At 43.0% G+C, this 13,683-nt stretch overlaps 2 protein-coding genes across 5 annotated transcripts in view; one reads left to right on the plus strand and one right to left on the minus strand.

The window, feature by feature from the left end:
- Window positions 1–5,485, minus strand: part of ALPK1 (alpha kinase 1) — a 41,478-nt gene extending 35,993 nt beyond the window's left edge. The window contains exons 1-3 of one of the 4 annotated variants that reach the window (XM_040557086.1): window positions 5,399–5,485; window positions 4,926–5,034; window positions 927–1,158 (exon numbers count right to left, since the gene is read on the minus strand). The gene's annotated coding sequence lies outside the window, so the exon portion shown is untranslated. Of the gene's footprint in view, window positions 1–614; window positions 1,555–4,925; window positions 5,035–5,398 lie in introns of those variants that run through there. The other 3 variants (XM_040557087.1, XM_040557089.1, XM_040557088.1) reach the window with 3 other exon arrangements.
- A 1,190-nt stretch (window positions 5,486–6,675) lies between these two features.
- On the plus strand, window positions 6,676–10,673 carry TIFA (TRAF interacting protein with forkhead associated domain). Its single transcript, XM_040557094.1, has 2 exons — window positions 6,676–6,759; window positions 9,402–10,673. The coding sequence occupies exon 2, from the start codon at window positions 9,422–9,424 to the stop codon at window positions 9,983–9,985; it is 564 nt and encodes a 187-aa protein (XP_040413028.1). The 5' UTR covers window positions 6,676–6,759; window positions 9,402–9,421; the 3' UTR covers window positions 9,986–10,673.
- Window positions 10,674–13,683: the final 3,010 nt, after the last annotated feature.

Consider the following 13,683-nt stretch of genomic DNA (forward strand, 5'->3'; position numbering starts at 1 on the left):
TTACATCTGAAGCATATATGCCTGAGGTAATGCAAATACCTCGCTCCTAAACACCAATAAATGGCTCACAGGGATGCTCTGTCTCACAGACAGGCTTCTGAAATACGGCAGGTTACCATGGCTCACTCTTTGAGGCTGACAGCCAATATAACCTGGAGTGGAAAGGAGATGGAAGCTGTTGAAGTGAGAATATTTACTGAAACGTGGCTCCCTCCTGTCTTCTCTTTCTGCATTTATTCCACCTCAGACCCCTTTCTGTGGAAAGGCTCAGGTTTATTTCAGCAGGCTTTGGTTCAGGTCTATTTTTTGGTCACTTAGTTTTAGGATGCCAGCTAGAAAGCAAGAGTGATATCACAATGACTGACCAGAAACTACAATTAAAGCCTACATCTGAGGAAAACTATATGCCATATATAAATAAAAGTTTATTTTAGGGCTTATTTTAACTCTTCAAAATAACTTTCATTTCACTGGAGTCTAGAACAATTGTCACAGTGTTTATATGCCAATGGATCTGCTTCAGAACACAAGAAAAGAGATTTTTCAATACAGAAAATATACCTTATCATTGTTAGAATCTTATCAATTCCCAATACAGTATTTAAAATACTCACCACTAGACAAACTATGTGTCGTGATGCCTTTGATTAGAGCTGATATGTGGCCACCTTGAGAAACCACAGCTTTGGACAGTTTCCACAGTTCAGGTCTTTACAACAGGAAACAGCAAAGAGCAGAGAACATCAAGCTGAAGTGCAAGGGTTATCATCGAGGGAGAACATACTTTCCTCAGCTGTAGTCACTGCAGGAAACCTGAACCATTGTTTTAGTTCTTGCAAGGAGCACTCTCAGGTCTCTTAACGGCCAGAGCTGGTCAGTAGGATTATAAAGGTTAATAATTCCATCATGTAATAGTTGTAACTCACCAAGTCTTCTAATGTTTAGATCGTCAGTGTGAGATTTGATATAAAAGATGGGCTTCCACATGCATTCCACAGAGCTAAGCCGGGGTGTCACACTGCATGCTGTGCTAACTACAGCAACACAGACTTCTCTTCAGCAAGCCTGTTTAAGGTCCAACCACATGTAGCTTGTGAATCTGATAAGGTCAACAACTGAGATATCAGGGAGACTCTCCAGGTGAGGTTCAGAGGTTATCTGCAGGCAGAAAAATGTCAGAACAATACATGGATTGCATACTTCTTGTAAGCAATTACAGAAGGAAAATCTTTATCCGTATGCCAAGTATTTTCTCTTTCTGGTTTGAGTGAAGTTCCAGAAAATAACAAACGCGAGATGTCTATGCCAGCTGTAAGTGTAGTGGCCTACAACCAGGGATCAGAACTTCAACCAGTAAATCACCTCTAGGTAACAAAAGAAGGGAGATGACCACCAAATAACTGAAAGCTGCACTCCCAATTATTGGTAAACAAAGAGAACTCCAGTCAGCTCACTAACAAAAACCCCACAGCTTTCTAAATATTTTTAGAAAACACAGGGGACTCTTTTATTCAACAGCTAGGAGGAATGAGCACAGCTACAATCAGCAGCTGTGCACAGAACACTCATCCCCAACATGTTCCTAAGTTACACAAAAGATTTTTCGTTTCCAGCTCTACTGAAATTCATTAAGACACTCCTCTCTGAGAAACGTGATGCTCCATCATGCCTAAGTCTGCAGTCTTTGTTCTAACTTAAAAAATAACAATAACAACAAAACAACAACAAAAACAAGCAAACAAACAAACAAAAACCAACAGGGAAGGGCTGACAGTTTTTCTTTTGTATTAGGGCTAAAAGATGATTTGCTTTTAATTTTGAGCAAGAAGCAAGCACCTGCTCTATGGCATCAAACCTCCCTTACTTTCCTTTTTCCACTCTTTATCCCATGAAAGCTGGAGTTACAGGAGCTCTTTCCCACAGAGCTGCATGAACCGTCCTCCAAAGCCACAGCTGTCAATAAGAAGGGACTCCAAGGCACACGGAACATCTCCACCTCTTTTCACAGCATCCCCACTATATTTTATCTCTCTAGCCCTCAGTTACTTCTGCCAGTTATTCGTAAAGAGGGCAGCCATCCCTTAGCCAGAGTAAGGAGGGAAATGCTGAGGCCCTACTACTGGGTCAGTTCTCAAGGGTCTTGCAGTGTGACGCCAACAGAGAGAAGTCTGTTCCACTTCCCAGCTTCTTCCTGGTATCTACCATACTTCCTTGCTGCCCTGTGACTGCGTGATTCCATTTCACAGGTGTCTGGGCTTGAGCAGCAAGGGCAGACTGGAGAAGAAGTAGAAATAAAGACAGCAGGGAACAGGAAAGCACCCAGACAGAGGGAGAAAAGCCCCACTGACAAAACAAAGGGTGGAGGGAACAACAGAGTAGTAAGAAAAAATATCAGGAGGATGGTGAGACAGAAGGACCACAGACAGCAAGAGAGGAAGGAGATGGAGAAGAAATTGGGGTAGCAGAGAGGCACAATAGAAATGAAGGGGAGAAGCTAGAGGGGGGAAAACCAGGACATGCTTGGAAGAAGGACAAAGGGCAGACGATGTGGAAAGAAAGAACACGAGAACTGGGACAGTGGTGTAAGTAAAGTCCACCTTGTAAGAAAGAGTGCTGTTTGCTAGTCAGAATGAACTCCCTCAAACTGACTTTGTTCAGGTTGGATGAGAGGGAAATGGAAAAGTTCTTTTGTCCTGAGTAAAGAAGGCACAAAGAAGTAAATAAAACAAGGGGGGAACTGCACTCCTTTTTCCTCTGGAATTTCTCTTCACTGCTTTGTGGTTCCTGCAAGTGCAACGTGAAATTTCAGTGAAAGCAACGCCTTCTTGTGCTTATCTCCTCCTCTCACACTGAGATCCAGCTGAATATCCTGTTTTATACTCGGACTGCGTGTCTTTGAGGAGGGACTGTTTCTTTTCCCATTGAACAGGAGGCACTTGGCTGCTCTAAGGTCACAACAACTAATTGCAGAACCTAGCTATAGGTTGCTGCTTGCTCTGTTACGCTTTTCCCAAATGAACTCTTGGAAGTTACCACTGAAATGACTACCATTAACTTGAAGTGTCAGAAGAGCTCTTGCAATACAAAATGCCATTTCCCGCTGCCTGATCAAACATTGCCACCTACCGGTCCCCCCATGCAAGTCTGTGCTGGACACTACGGGGATATTATTATTTCCCAGCACCGCGGATGTGCAAACAAATGCATCCACCCGACAGCATTTCGTAGCCCAGGGCTGTGACTGTTCCTCCTGCTGCCTGGCCCTGCACATCCCCAAAGGGCTAAGGATGACCCAGGTCACCCCTGTGCTGCACAGGGGGACCAGTGCAGTGCAGTGGCTGTGTGCACCCCAACACAGAGCTTGTCAGGGCCCATGAGGCACATGTCCAACACCTCAAGGTGAGGTGCTCAGTGCTGGGGAGCAAGCAGACCGTGAGGGTGTTCAGAGACGTGCTGGGGGATGAGCAAATGGGGAGACCTGGGGAGACATGGGGTGGTAACTCAGCTATTGCACTCTTCATGGGCTGCCTGCTAAGCTTGCCATGCAAGGATGCATTTCGGATATGGTGTTTGAAGCAGGAGCACGCTGCTCATGTCACCTCTTGGCGAGAGTTCAACCCTACAGAACGATGGCATCTCTGCCTATTTGCCTTAAAAGCAAAAAGTCATGTGTTCACATCCACTGCAAGCGTTTTCTAAGGCAAAGTTTGACATAGAAGGTCTCACTTCAGCATTCACACAACACCACTAAGAAAGTTACAGTACAAGGGAGTGAGAAATCCAGCTGCCAAAAGAGGGTCATCAGCAAAGCACAGAAATTGTACTCAGCATTTACAAGCTAGTTACCCGTCACACCTAAATCTCTCCTGTTGCATGGTGGCAAACCCAGTCTGAAGCTGTGACACCCACACCTTTAAGTCCAGCTATGGCAGGGCTGGGCAGAGCTGCAGTAAAATCTCAGCACCACTGAAATCAGGCCAGACCTGCTGTTGATCCAACAGGATAAGGACGCTTCCATGACGTTAAGGTAAATAGCAGAGAAAAATAGCAGGTGTCAGACTGGTCCAGGCTGTTTCTAGTCTCAGGTCTTGCCCTGCACATGGGTCCACAGAACAGCTGTTAGGCAGCAAAAGAAACACAACGATGAAGAGTGGGATTTCTAAATATCCACACACCATTATCAATGAGTTCCCAGCTTTTGAATAGGCTAGGCAGATCACTAACCACTGTGCCACTTGCTCAATGGGCCAGAGCAACCAAAAAAGACCAACAACCAATCCCGAAAGACCAAAACCTCACATTGGGATGCTTTACTGAATGTTCCTAAAACTTGTTAAAGCACTGGGAGGAAGTTTGGAGAACAGGTTTTCATGTTTAGTCACTTAGAAAGAATTAGCTGGAACACAGATATCCAAAGGGAGTGCTTTCACTCACCAACCCGGAATACACTTTCTATGATTCTTATGACCTAACATGAACTGCCCCAAAACAGGAAGAAACCGACTTCCCTTCAGTGACTCTCAGCTTCTCAAAAAGTGATCCTGACTGAAAGCAACTTAAGAGTTCCTAGTATTTTTCCATTTTCCAGATTTGCCTGTTTGGGATCTAGACTTACCTGAAACCTTAGAAATCAGACCAAAGCTGTTAGAAAAACAGCACAACAACCAATCCTAACCACCTCAGTCTTTCAGCCTACCATAGTTACTCATTACAAATACATAATTAGCCCAAGCAGATAGCCTTGCTAACATGCCACTGATAAACACGCAGACACACTGGATGCAGGAAACCATTAATTTAAAGTTACAAGCAGGCCTTTTTCAGGAACTTCCCTCTCCCTTATTACTGGCAAGGCAATGAACATGGGTGTCTGACACACAGCCAGACAGAAGGCACCCCGAGAGGAAAGCACGGCTCCAACCCACTTCTATTTCCATGTCCAGCACTGTTGTTGCAATCCAGTCCCAGTGCCTCGCCCACTACACCACGCTGGCCAGCTCCGCAGGCTTTGCACATATATTTGCAGTTTCACTTCTAAAGGAAATTCAATAATTAAAAAAAAAAAAGAAGTTAATGCAACATAGGAATGGACTCTAGTACACCAAGTAACTATTTTTGTAGGAAGTGATTGCGGCTACACCCAAAAAGCCCCAGAAGGACCGAGTGCTGGGGATTTTCTGTTTCAGGGGGAAGGCTGGGGTCATTTTGCTGAAGCTGGCAGCATTTCAGCCAGTGTGAGACTTAGGGACGGAAGGAGCAATAAATCCAGTCCCAGACATCTCCTGCATGAAGTCATACAGCGCTGTATCAAATTAAGAAACTAATAGTAAAGACGTAGTTGGTGCGAGGCTAGCTAATGCCGGAAAAAGTGAAATAAACAGGAAGAGCACTGACATACCTTGGCAGCTACAATTGAAATAACCTCACCGGGAAAGCTCACTCCCAGCACCGAGGCCTTGTAAATCGGCTGTATCCGGAAACAAAGGTCTGACAGGAATTACAACAGGCAGCACATGCTGCGCATTGCACAACGCTGTGCTTTCCAGAAGGCGGCCGAGCCCTGGTGCACCAGCACACGCGCCCAGCCCGCCTGCTGCAGCCCCGGCGTGCTGGTAAGTGAGCGAGCGGCTTCAGGGAATCGCTTCTCCTGCTCTGCTTCTCAGCAGGCTCCCTGCAAAACCGGGTCTGAGCCCTTCTGGTGGGCACAGAGGGAGCCAGGCATATGTAGCAGATCTATCGGGACTGATAAAAGCTATTACAGGAGTACGGTAATGAAAGAACTTCGCAAACTATAGGTGATTTACCTGTTTATTGAACAAGTAAAAGGAGCCTGTAAATGAAATACAGCTCATATGAACTAGCACAGGTATTTAACTGCATAGGCTCCATCTTACAGTACTTATCAAGGCACACCACCTTTCAGTCACAGCACTACATGTACACAGTGTAGTGAAGGACTGAGACCGAGACAAATCCTTTTTCTCTGTGCTCTGCCTTTCGTTCCGTGTGTGGGAGTAATCTTGCTTAATAAGTAAAATGGAGCAGCTGAAGGGGAGGGAATGGCTCATTTTTCCTACTGGGTGGCAGGGTTGCATCAGGATTTCTAGTGCAATGAATTTTCAGCTCAGCTTGGTTTAGCAGCAAGGGGAGGAGGCAGTGCAATGAAGCTGAACCACCGCTGCTTAGAGCACAGGAAAATAACTGAACACTTCTTAATATCTTTAAAACATTATCAGTGAACTATTACTTTGAAAGCATGCCTTGTAATTACTACATCTTGTTTGTGTTCAAAGTGTTAATTTGGGAGGTGGGGAGTGAAACTGAAACTACTTGAATTCTTCTGAAAGCTTAACCTGCCACCTCTGTGGCATATACTTCTTGCCAGCAGTGTTACTACTGATTTGAGAAAAGTCCTTGATGAATGTGAGATTTTCAGATGTCCACACAAGACCCCAGATGAAGCTGTGCAGAGCAGAGCCTGGCTGTTCTCAAGGCGTGAACCACCTGCGGCCACTGCCACCCCTGGGACCGGAGCTCCCCACCACATCCCGGCCCTCGGATCCCCAGCTCCTTCCAGCTGCTCCCTCACGGCCCTGTGCCGCCATTTCAGTCCTACAGGGCCCACAGCCGCAGGTGAGGAGGGGTCCGGGCCCCTGTGGCGGCCTCGGGTGGTGGGGGAAAGTGAAAGGGCCTCTGTGGGCTGACAAAGGCCGGCATGGTTCCTGCTGCCACACAGCTTTGTGGATTGTTTGAACACAGGTGAGCAGTTCGGCTTGAGTGGCAGCTGGTTGGGTTGTCTTCTTCAGTATCTTCTGGCTTAGGTGGCTGTGCTGGCATCTGAACTTTCCTTGCAATAGCTGCGGTCAGTGTCGTGAGCAGATGGCTGCATTTCATGGGTGAAAGGCTGCAGGGTGGCACGGGTCCCCGCTCAGACACCCCGCTTTGTGCCTGTGGAACCGCGAGCGAGCTGCAGTTTGAGCACACTCTCTTGTAACTACAGCACAGGTTGTTTTAACATGACTAAGGCTGCAGGCACTGAGCACTCCAAAGTTAGGAGCTGTCAGGACATTTGCCTAGGGAACGTTTGCTTTCTGTGTACACTTGTGTGGTGTACATTGGTGAGGTGGTGCAGGAGGATCGTCTGCATTAGACACCCAACACTCAGAACAAACCTGGCTGTAGACAAACAGGTTGTAAAGTAAGCTGCTGGCTGTCAGCCTCCCATGCTCTCCCTTGCCAGTGGTGGAAGATAGGCTGGCAGCCTGGTGTTTCTGGAGTATGGGAAGGAGAGCTGTGCGTAGGCAGCCTTCTTGAAAACCTCATTCTGTACCACCCCTGCCCTAGGGTTCGTGGTCACTTAAAATAAAAGATAAATAACAAAATGGATGTTACTCTTTTTCTTGGTATGCATGCTGAAGCCTTATGTTCTACTCTGCAGAAGCAGATTGGTCTGAACTCTGACCTGAAGGTAGAGAGCTAGGGCTCTTGCCTGTGTTGCTAAACACCCACCTCGGCGCCCCATAGTTCTCAAGTTAGGTAACTGTGTTTGCAATTCTCAGTGTCGCTCCTCTGCGTCTAAAAATAGGGATACTTATGCACACTGAAAGAAATGATGTTGAGAGAAGGGAAAACGGTAAAATCATGACTGTTTGACCCAAGTGAAAGTACAGACAACCACACCACAGTGGGCTACCTTACAGTTGCAGGAGAAATCTTGATTTTCAGTATGGAAAGTTTCCTTCTCCAGAGAGTATTCTCCAAAACCTTTTTGCTGCTCCATACAACCTAGCAATGAAAAACTCTTTCAGTACTAATTTGGCATCAAACTCAGCCCAAGACTTGAGACAGAAAACTGTTTCTACAGACTGATTTGTGAACTAAATGAAATGATGTGGTTTTTCCCGTTAGCCAAAGCTAACCTCATGTAGCATCTTGCAACCTCTTACTGGAGCGAAACAGTCAAGAGCAGAAGGAAGCGCAGGAGAAGACAGCCCATCCTCCTGCTCACATAGCTCACCCAGCTACCTGGGGCTGGGCCATACGCCTGGAATGAGGGATGGACACTGATGCCACTGAAGCATGCCTTTTACATATGACAAAGGAGTAACCTGCCACCGGGGTGTCTGTTTATACCTCTGTCAAATGTATGGATTATATGTTCTACTTGGTTTTAAAGTGAACTCTGAGATCTACTTGAAATTTTATATTCCTCTAATTATCTGAGCTTGGTAGAAGCACTGTGGTAGTCCCCTTCAGTATGCAAGCTGTGGTAGCTACACTTCTGTATGAGACCTGCTGCTGTTATTGCGCCAAAGGTCTACGAAGACGTTTCTGGGTTTCCCATAGAGAGCAGCACGCTGATACACAATGCATTGTGCTTGGGGCTTATTTACAGTGGTATAACTAAGCCTTGAAAAGAAGAAGTCAGAATTCTTTGCTGCACTGATGTCTCAGATACCCATAAAACAACAGGTTAAATTGTAAGCTTTATTCAGCATGATTCAATGAATAGAGCTGGTAAAGATAGCTCAGAACTGGTGTGACATGTTGGGAACTTAGTGAGGTAAGAGAAACATTGCAAACATATTCACTATTTGATTCCAATAGCTGCTCACAAATAATGCATTTTAATAATGCACTTCTCTGACCAGCAACTGAGAACTCATTCTCAGGTTACATAGCCTTTTCTTTCTTCAGACTAAGTTTATGTGCAGGAAAATACAAGCCTTCCACGTACAGAGGACTAGATTACAATGTTTCCTGAGGTGTGTAGTAGATTTATATTTGGATGCACTGTGGTAACTCAGACATCGGAACAGAATTTAGTTCCTAAGCAAGTAGCTCTGTGCTGCATTTCAAAAGGTACCCCCCCCCCCAAAACAAACAAACAAAAAAAAACCCTTATTTGTTAGTTCTAATGCCTAATTAGGTACTTTTGCACTAGAGAGCTGGGATTTTCCAGTAGGCAACAGGGAAATTCCTAGAACTGGAGACAATTCTTCTTTTGTGTCTCTGATCTTCTAGCTTTTGCAAGAATTTTACATACTGCCACATCAGTCATTTCTACATATTCCATTTAGTTTCATACATGAAGTAAACCGACTAAAGAGCCAAAATGCCACTTTTTACCCATTTGAAATATTACTGACTATACTCATTTTGCATTTGTTAAAGTTATTTGTCCCCTACTGAGTCTTTGGCAGAGGGGTAGGAAATGATGGTTTTCATGGACTGGGTGTGCTCAACTCCCACTTCTTTGTTCCAGTGTTTACTGCTAGACAATTTGCTATGATGTACATAGGATCACTATGCAATAGCATATTAAGTACTTTAGTACCAAAAAAATAGTCTTGTATGGCATTGCAGTGACTTCATGCTGTGATTTTACTTTTTTCTCGTAGCTTTGAGAATTCATTTCATCATGACCTCTTATGAAGAAGCTGAAACTGAGGAAACAGCAGCATGCCTCCACATGACTTTTTATCATCCTTGCCAAGACGACAAGATGATGTTTCGCTGCCTGAATTTCTGTAAGCGAGAACAGGTCAGGGCAGATGAAACGGCCAAGTTTGGCCGCGACTCTAACATCTGCCATTATAACTTGGTGGATACTCGTGTTTCTCGGATTCAGTTTTCACTGCAGTTCTACAGAAAGCCTAACAGCTCAGAATTGTGTTTTGAGATAAAGAACATGAGCAAGAAAACAAAGCTGTTCGTGGACCACACAGAACTGGGTTACTTAAACAAAATCGACCTGCCATGGAAGTGCATTGTTTGTTTTGGGGACTACCAGATTTTAATGGAGATTCAAGAAGGGGAGTCCTTGGATTATTTTGAGACTCACTTACACTTGGCAAAAGCACCAATTTTACAAGAAAAATGCATTCCATTGCTACAACCCATACCCGAGAACAGCTTTATCCCATCATTGTTTCCTTCCCAAGGCAAAAGCCCTATAGAGATTGATGAAAATGAGTCATGCTAGCAGAGAGAAGGAGGCTGGATGAGATTTTGAACCTGTGAAACCTGCATGATTTAGGAGCAGAAGGCCATTATCTCAGCCTACCTCTTCATGGTTCTCACTGCTGTACATCAGTCCTCTTACTGTTTTCAATACCACGACATACTTTGTTGAACAGAAACAAATTCCTGCCACTGTCTTTACCAGGGCATACATTCTCTCTCATCTCCACTGTTTTCCACATAAACATATGAGAGACACTTAGAGCCACTCCAGTCCATGGTAGCAGATTCAGTTCAAGAACTGCGACCACATGCCTCGAAGATGTATTTAACAGCTTTTAATGTAGAGCATTCGGAACAATATTTTAGCCACGATGTTGGTTAGCTAAGGAGGGATGTAATGTCTTGCTGCATTTCTTACACTTTTTTTTTTTTTTTTTTTTACTTTGACATTAAGCTCTGAACAGTATTTTCAAGCCTAGGTTGTAACTTCCCAGATTTTGCAGCTTAGAAGTACTTTGTCAGCATAGCATTTTTAAGTTAATGCTTATACTAACTTTGCACAGAAATCTTCTTTCTATTTGGGATTAAAATATATGTTCTTTGCCAGTAAAGTGTTTTTGCTTGTGAATGTAAATAAACATGCAATATTTGTGATCGTGTTATGTAAAGACCCAGCTAAATTTTGTAGTAAAGCATTTGGTTGTCCAGTAAGGATTTGTCTTTTTGTACAAGTATGGTCTAAAAACACTTGTGTGATTAAAGTCACTTCTGGGACAGTCCAGAGAAGGAACTTTCACTGCCAGTATTCTGGGCTTGCCGAAAGTAGTGCTGCTCCAAGACAAGAGTCGACTAAAAGCTTTCAGCAAGCCTTCTCCCTATTCTGCCCCCTCACTTCCCACCCACCTTGCACTCTTACAGTTTTATTTTCAGGTAGGTTTTTCTCACTTTTTTTTAAATTTATTTTTTATTTTTTTTAAGGGGCTCAGCATTTCATTAGCACTTCCTTTTTGTCAGGTGATTTGGATTGTTTGAAAGACACTGGAAAGGCATAGAATAGGCACACATTTTAGCCTCTAGCATTAGCATCTGCTCCATAACCTATCCTAAACATTCAGTAGATCAATCTCCTGCCCTATACACATCCATCCTTACCACTATACAGCACTGAAGAACTTAGTGTACCTTTGCATCATACTGCTATTGACTCCAAACCCATCTGTCTGAGGAATTCTGGGATAAGGTTTACATTTAAGGTGTTTCCTTTTAACTTCTAAACATTGAGAATGCCTTTCAACTTTATTCATTACAATACAAGAAAACCAGGATTATAATGGAGGGTAGAATCGTTGAATTACGCAACATACTCTAAGATTAAGAGAAACAAGCGAGAGAAAGGAGAGAGTCTCATCCTTGCCAAAAATACCTTGTTCCCATGTTTTCTACCCTTTGAAGTAGCCTCTGATACCTGCTGCAGTCTTTGGGATAGACGTGCAATGCAAGACTCAGCTGCCACCTCAGCACCAATGCCTCTACCACACGCCCAGCACCTCAGCCTAACCAAAGCAGCCGAACGAGAATCACAACACTACCAGCCACCGCGCTACCGGCTGCAGGCTTCTAAAGCCATTGGCTGGTTGGCTTCTTATGTTTTTGATCTGAGTCTTCCTACTCTATAGTTAGACAGTGGCAAATAGCCTGCAAGTGCAAGCTGTCTGGAAAAAGAGCATGATGAAAACAGTCTGAAAGAAGCGCTTACATATAAAAGCTTTTATGTGAAGTCAACCTCTTATCTAAAATGCATGGGATTTCTTAAGTTCACAAATTTGGCTTATGTCTGAGGGAAGAGGGAGTGTTTTACATTTCCAGTAAACAGCACTCTTCCTATTACTGCTCTTAAATGATTTCAGATGACATGCAAGTTCTTGTTTCATATCGCTTGGACTTCAAAAACCAGCACTGTTACCACCACTAGGCAGTATTGTTACACAACTTCTATTCACTGGCCCTGTCACACAGGACATTTGCATGTGTCTCCGATCATATTCATTGCTTACATTTTCTGTGCTGTTATCTACAGGGAAAAAATAACCTGTCACAACTTTTCAAGTGCAGTATATAAACAGAAACATCTGCAACCTACTTACCATCTTCTGGCTGTTCTGCAGAGGTCACAGTACTGCATCTCAGTACGTTTTGTACACGCTGTAGGGAGAGAGGGGCTCCATGGCTAGCCATAGATCCAGAGCGGTGCATTCTGTAGGCACGTCTCCAGGAGCCAGGAGAAAATACTGACCCGAGGAATGGGAAACAAACAGAGGTTTCCAAACCTCACGTCATTTCTACAACTATGTTTACCTGGGGTAAGAATCAACCCCAAAATATGCATTAAAAATGAATTTTTCTTGAGCTATGCTATCAAAAACTAGCACAGCCTCTCACGGCACTGAAGATCACAGAAAAAATAACAAAACGGCTTAGTTCTGATTCCCTTCCAAAGCTGGAATATTGTCACCTTCCTTAAAAACATATACACAACCCCCAAACAGTACTGTAGAAAGAAATTAAAAATAATCAATTCTATAATAATGTCAACCAACAAGATATTGAAAGGGATGTATTGTGTTCCAGACATGCACACATCTGATGAATGTCTCTACTGTACACTAGTTATTAACATGTGTCTGGTAACAGAAGAAAGTATCAGTGGCATGTCCTCAATAAATCTGCACAGATTGCAAGAATTTTCAAGACCTTAGGAGCACTGTTCCATAAAGCCATTATTAAATGTAATTTCACATCTAAAATAAAAATGACTTACATCAAAAAACAAAACAAAAAGAAAGCCAGGCAGGCATAATGAGAATGGATTTTGACAGAATGATTTTTTTTTCATCTTAGATAGATGTTTCTATCACAATTTCCACTCTCAATATTATACAGCAAAATAGTTTTGTGCTGTTTCAATGAACTTTCAAGCCTCAACGTCATTAAACATAGTCAAACTCTTTCAGATAAAATACTCAGTGAAGGAGAATCAGCTGCACAGATTACAAAATATCTGGATTACTTTCAATGATTGTATATGATGTAGAAGTAAATTTAATCGTCATTTTAAAATCAAGGATTATTGCACATGCTTTAGTAACATGCCAAAGTCAACATCTTCAAGTCTATTAAAGTGATTGCAAAAAACCATAGAGCATTTTGCATGAATCATACTCTTGGAACAGAGAATAGCAACACACATGATGAAAAAACGTTAACTAGGAAACAATCAGCCACTCTTTGATAAATTAGCAGTAGTTTCCATAGAGGTGCCAGTATTAAAAAAAGTAGTAATCTAGAAACGTCATAGGAAAACAACTCATTAGCAAACCAAAAAGCACTGTATAAAAAATAAACATTTTGAAAATGAGCACGTTTGGAAAATGATACACAGCCAGACGACTCTTATTGAGAAGCTAGTTGACCAAGATTTTTTGAATTAATGGATGAAAATAAAAAATATTTAAGATCCATTTTCATAATATGCAGGCTCTATAGCATCATCTATAAGATCATCTATAACAGCTTTCATTGTAATGTAGCCAAGGGTCTATTTCATTTTAGAAGTTGGTGTAAAGTAAAACAACAATAATATAAAAACCCATTTTCATTTAGGAAAGGCAGCTAGAAAACTTGTTCTTTAGTAAATACTCTCTCCAGAGTCTGATCCTT

This window comes from Cygnus olor, chromosome 4, assembly GCF_009769625.2.
Source record: "Cygnus olor isolate bCygOlo1 chromosome 4, bCygOlo1.pri.v2, whole genome shotgun sequence".
Taxonomy (NCBI): Eukaryota; Metazoa; Chordata; class Aves; order Anseriformes; family Anatidae; genus Cygnus; species Cygnus olor.